Consider the following 6,427-nt stretch of genomic DNA (forward strand, 5'->3'; position numbering starts at 1 on the left):
TGACACCAAAATAACCCTATAACCCAACACAACCCAAAAATTGGTGGTGTCTACCTGAAAAGTGGCACCGAAAGAAGCAGTCTCACCTCTACTTTATATTTTTTCTATTCTTTTTTTGAAAATAGAAAATATTGTTGTTTGTGATTAAAATACAAAAAAAGAAACGGCTAAGGAGCAGGAGGAGAATGGGAATGGCAGTAGTAGCTTGTTGGTAGAGTTGCCACTAGGCAAAGCAGTGGAAGGATTCGAGGTAGAGAAGGCAATATGCAGCCATGGGTTATTCATGTTGGCTCCTAACTACTGGGATTCAATCTCCTGCTCCTTCTCTTGCCCTTTGCGTCTCACTTCTCCTCCTTTTACAATCACTGTCCGTATCTTTTAGCGGGCCACTTCTTCTTCTTCCATTCTTTACCTCCGTATTTACTGTGCATCCTCCCTCTCTCCACCGCACCGCCACTCTCTTTTAAACCAAGTGCTTAGAATGCTGCGGTTGTCGGAGTCCGAGGAAAACAAGGTGAGAGAGTTTTGTAGTATTGTCCAAGCATTACATGAAGAAGAAGAAGCAACTGAGTATATGAGGAGTTTTAGTGGGAGAGTTTTCAGATCCCCTACTATGTTTGAAGACATGGTCAAGTGCATTCTTCTCTGTAACTGCCAACTTTCATATATTATCCCTTTATCACCATTTAATTTTTTGCATTGTCCTTAACCTATTTGATATAATGCCGCTATATACACCTGGGGCCAAATTTAAATAAGAGAACCCTCTGCATTCTATAGGTTTTCAAGAACTTTGAGCATGGATAAGGCACTTTGTGAGCTTCAGTTTGAAATTCAACACCAAATTTCTAGTTCAAAGGCTGCTAAAGATGATTTCATTTCTAAAACACCATAGGGAAAGAGTCAAAGAGGAAGTTGAGGGTGTCTAAAGTTTCCATTTGTTTAGAAAGCAAATTCATAGAGTCTAAAGTAGATAATTTAGTGTTAGAGTCCAAAGAAGAAAAAGGGGAAATATTATTACTATTTTAATCACAAACAGTAATATTTTCTATTTTCAAAAAAAGAACAGAAAAAAAGTACAAAGCAGAGGTGAGACTGTTTCCTTTGATGCCGCTTGTCAGGTAGGCAATTTTGGTGCTGCCTATTAGGTAGACACCACCAATTTTTGAATTGTATTGGGTTATACGGGTTATTTTGGTGCCGCCTATTAGTTATCCCCCATCAATATAATATTTTTTTATTAACTGATTTTTGTCACTATCAAAAAAAATAAGTGGTGTCACCTCTACACCACCCTCCAACCAAAACAACCTTTTCCCGTAATTAATAGGAGTGAAATACCATTTTCAAATTTTTTATTTTATTTTATAACATTTGAGTAAAAAAACCCGTAAACTAGCCTTATTTTTATTATGGAAATTTCATTTAAATGGTAAAATAATATCTTATTGATATTTTGAAGTGTGATTTAAAAGCATAAAAAACATGCACTAGTAAAGTTTTAAAAAACAGCGACCCCATCGAAATGTCCCATCCGCTCAGTGTGACTTTCTTTAGTCCCTAATTTACCCTTTGACCAGATTAATTAATTAATTAAATCAGTAATCATGCAGATTAATTTCTCCGTGCAGTCCGCCAATAGATAAATAAGTACATAAATACGACAGGGTAGGACTGTCCTTTAGATCAGATTTTTGTTTTTACTGTGGGGTCCCATCAAAGTAACCCTTCTTTTTCTCTCTCAGGACTCCGGACTCTTTCGTAATTTCACATCCCCCCAAAAAAACCGATTTAGGTTTCCTATCGTAAAATCTGGCGCTTCATATTCATCCACCTTATCCTTAACCCCTAGCCGTCCGATCCCTTCCTATGAAACCCCGCCGTCGTTTTGGTTCGAATTAACTTTTGAAACAGAAGTAATTATTATTAATTATAATTCCCAAAGGCTGACGTGGCCGTCACACCTTTTGCATTCCTCTGATCTTCAATATAAAGTCCCGACCTCACTGAGACTTCGCTTTTGCGCCCCCCTTTTTCATTTCTGTGGTTTGTGAGTGTTGTTTTGGGATTTTGAAGATGGGTGAGAATAGGATGACCGGCAAGGTGAAGTGGTTCGATGACCAAAAGGGTTATGGCTTCATATCCCCTGACGACGGCGGCGACGATTTGTTTGTTCACCAGTCTTCCATCCGTTCCGAGGGTTTCCGTAGCCTTGCTGATGGTGAAGAGGTCGAGTACGTTGTCGAGTCTTCTGAAGGTCGCCCCAAGGCTATTGAGGTCACTGGCCCCAACGGCAACCCTGTTCGTGGATCATCTAGATCCGGACGCGGTGGCGGTGGTGGTGGTGGTTATGGCGGTTATGGCGGTGGATCCGGTGGTTATGGTGGAGGGGGAAGGAGAGGCGGTTATGGTGGAGGAGGCGGTGGTGGAGGCGCCGGATGTTATAAGTGTGGTGAGATGGGCCATTTAGCACGGGACTGTGGGCAGGGTAGCGGTGGCGGTGGAGGCAGATATGGCGGCGGAGGGGGCGGAGGAGGCGGCGGTGCTTGTTACAACTGTGGAGGCTCTGGGCATTTCGCTAGGGAGTGTCCCAACAGTGGTCGCTAATTTTGAGGGGGGATTTAAATGTGTCATTCGCATCTCCTCCGATCCATCCTTTTTTCCTCTTCCGCTACTGTTTCTGTCGGTTTCGTTATTATCGTATGGTTTGCTTTTTATGTTTTCCTTTTCCAGTTTATGCAGGACGATTTCTCTTAGTCAGTTTGCTGTTTTTTCTTTTTGGATTTTGAAGTTGGCAAATGTGTAATGAGTGCTTTCGTAGTAGTCTTACAGTGAGGGTGGACATTAGTGTCGATTGGAAAACAACAATGAAGAAGAAAATGATGTTAAAACTCACTGTCATCAAGTGTTTATATCGATATCATATAAATACAAACTGATGGATGATGGTTTGGTTTCAATCCTTTTTCTTTTAATTTCAGTACTCTTTCATGAATTTCTTTATATAATGCTTAGATGTGATTTGTTTTGGTTACGTTCTGGTTGTAATGTGCCTTGAACCTGAAATTTGTGTTAATATGATTGAACCATAATTTACAACATTTTGACATTTTTAGCATGGTGCCCTTTGTTTCAAGGTTTCTTTTGTTTGTTTATATTCTTAGATGGGTAGGGACTCCTACTGTAATTTGTGTTAATATGATTGAACCATATTTTACAACATTTTGACATTTTTAGATGGTTGCCCTTTGTTTCAAGGATTGGGATTTGGGACTCATTGGTGAATAATGCAACATAACCTCCCCCGATTATGTGCTACTGCCTTGCTTTTTTTAATCCCAAGTGGTCCATTTTTCCATCTCTCTCTGCATTAACCCTTTTCTTGGTTTATGAGAGGGTTGAACAAAAGGTTAAATCATGATGGGTACTCTGTTCTCTAGTAAATTTTATGAGAACAATGGGAGGCACTTGGATAGGACTGCAAGAATGGTTGTATACCTCTTTATTGCTATTCAGTTTAGAAACATGCATTATTGGACCTTGTTTGTGGAAAAAAATTGAAAGAAAATTATAGAAACAAGTTGCAAAACTGAATTGATATGTTTAAAATGTCTATGGGAACATGAAAAGTGAGGGGGGGGGGGTGTTTAGGTGGAGTAATCATTGTAGTTGGATATTGGGAGTAGTTGGAATTGCTTGGAGACATCTTTGTCCTACTTAGTCCCTACCTTTTATTAAGGACAATATCGAGTAGGATGGTATATGGAAATTGGGGTAGTTCGGCCTAATGGCATCTCATTTCCAATCGCTAGCACCTATGATGTCAATCCTTGGGTTTTGTCCTGCCAAGTTCCACTTTTCACGTATTCAACATTTTTTCCATACAAGATTGATACTTAATTCATCACGGCATTGTGAGTTTTTTTTTTTATTTTTTCCTCAGTTTTCTTTTGACTTTTAACATATATATTTTTCTCTCCGTTAATCAGAAGGATATGCGGATTTGAGTAATTGATTAATGGTTGAAGTTATAGACATTGTATAAGAAAATATATGCATACGACTCCAATTAGGGTGTGTTCCGCTGGAATGGTAGAATGCAAATGGCAAGAGCTTTGGCCTCTAAAATGGTAAAATTACTTCAAAGGCTTTTTTTTTTTTAAATTACAAAATTATAAATTTAGTATAGATGAGGATATGATAGAAACGTAATTTAATATGCTTGGCATGCAACCGTTGCGCCTTATTATTCACTCAGATACTCTCTTTAGTCGTATCAAAACCAAATATTTTCCTGATTGGGATTTGTTTACTGTTGATATGGGTTCTAATCCATCGTATACGTGGAGAATTATTTTTTTCAGCGAAGGGGCTGCTAGCTAGTGGCTATTGTTGGTGTTTGGGCGACGGCTTGACCATAAAGGTTTTCTATGAACCTTGGTTAGGGGACACAATTTTTGCATCGACTCCATACCTTTGTCGGGTTTGGAAAACTTGAGGGTGAATCAGTTATTCTCAATAGATGAAATGGCTCGGAATGTGGATTTTATGGAAGGCATCCTTACTCCTATTGATGTCAATCTGTAAGTGTTCACAAGCAGCAGGATAAGCTTATTTGGCATCATAGTAAGGACGGTCGTTATAGTATTAGGACCAGTTAAAGGGTGGCTTTAGAGTTGAATGCTAATTTACGTGATCAATTTGTTGAAGGACCATGGTCATGGTTTTGGAGTTGTAAGGTTCCACCAAAGGTTGAAGACTTTGTTTGGAGATGTCTTCGAGGTCTTTTTCCAACAAAAGCTCACTTGGTTGAGAGAGGTATCAATGTGGCTGTCCCGTGTGCTCGAAGTGGAACGATCAACGATCTCAATTATGTGTTTATTGTGTGTGTCTGGTTGCGGTGACTGTTTTGCAACTAGCGAGGCTGCAGCCTGGTCAGTATGTTACTGATAATTTTATTATCCCTTTATTGCAATCTTCTTATAAGCACAACTTATCAGTATGGGTCTAACTATTTTGTAGAGCATCTGGTTTCACCGTAACATCTATGTATGGAGGAGTAAAAGCTTACAGTTTCTAATATTTTGTAGCACGCTGCTAATACAACATGGTTAAGGCCGCCTTTAGGTTTTCTTAAATGCAACGTAGATGAGGCTTGGCTCGAGGACGATGTGACCACTAATTATGCTGCATTGCTGAGGGATTCACATGGCCATGTTTCTAAGTGTTTTATAGGTATTGCACAGTCGGTGATGGATCCTAGCATAGCTAAGGCATTTGTCGTTCTAGAGGTTCTTTCTTGGTTGCGTTCCTTCAATGTTGATTGGATTTTAATGGAGTTGGATTCGTCATCTGTTCCCAAACAGGATCTTTGGTTTTTTATTTTTTAGTTAGGATTGCTATTTCAAGATTGTTTGGCTTTTAAGGTGTATTTTCAATACGTGCCAGGAAGTAGTAAGGCGGTTTATTTTTTAGCACGAGTCATCTTCTTTTCTTGATGATTTTATGATTATTCATCTTATTTTGACTCTATATTATCTATCTTAAAACAAGAACTACCCACTTTTACAATTTTAACAACTACTACCCACCTCTTAAACAAAATTAAAAAAAGAACCTAACGAGGAAAAAACAACTTTCACGAATTCAACGACTCAATAATTTTTCATTGCATTCTGTTTTTTTTTTTTGTTAAAATTTTTTATTAACAATTATTAATTTTAAAAAAAAATTATTTTATTTTATTTCACTACGACCAGTAGTTTATAGAACTTTTAATATTCCTACTTCAAATATAATTATGATGTTTATTGGGGAACGGGATATTCAACATAAATTGGCATTTAATTTTAAGAAAATCATTTAATGATTATCAGTGGAGTTCAAAATCTGTGTCACTTGATATACATTTCTTTGCTTAATTTGTGTAACACTATAAAATGAATACCTTTTTGAAAAAATATTAATTGAGGACAAGCATGAACCAAGTTTGAGGGAAATTTGATAGAATGTTAAATCCATATTTAAATGCTTCTTTTTGATGAATTTTTAAGCACAATGCTTCTAATTTTGATATTTATTATTTAAAATTTTATGTAGGTTTGATGCAAATCCAAAAATATCAAAAACAAATTAAATATGGAGTCATATGGATGATTTGGGTATGCAATTTTTTACTTTTAGGATGATTTTATTTTAATATTTTTTTAATTATTTTATTTAAATATTATTTTTAAATATATTTATTAAGAATTTAATTAAGATTAAATTTTATTTTAAAAGTTCATTTAGGAGTAGAATAGTAGAAAAAATTCAGCTTAAAACAGAACAGGAATCTTATTGCTTTTCCTTCTCTTTATGCGACATTAATTTTCAACCTTTCTGTCAAACTCCTTTCTTTCAACTAAATTCTATTTATTTGATCATT

General features: G+C 36.8%; 1 protein-coding gene across 1 annotated transcript; it reads left to right on the forward strand.

Annotated features, from left to right (window-relative positions):
* The first annotated feature begins 1,933 nt into the window (after window positions 1-1,933).
* Window positions 1,934-2,960, forward strand: LOC108483787 (glycine-rich protein 2-like). Its single transcript, XM_017787367.2, has one exon. The coding sequence runs from the start codon at window positions 2,077-2,079 to the stop codon at window positions 2,605-2,607; it is 531 nt and encodes a 176-aa protein (XP_017642856.1). The 5' UTR covers window positions 1,934-2,076; the 3' UTR covers window positions 2,608-2,960.
* Window positions 2,961-6,427: the final 3,467 nt, after the last annotated feature.

This window comes from Gossypium arboreum, chromosome 2 (assembly GCF_025698485.1).
Source record: "Gossypium arboreum isolate Shixiya-1 chromosome 2, ASM2569848v2, whole genome shotgun sequence".
Lineage (NCBI taxonomy): Eukaryota > Viridiplantae > Streptophyta > Magnoliopsida > Malvales > Malvaceae > Gossypium > Gossypium arboreum.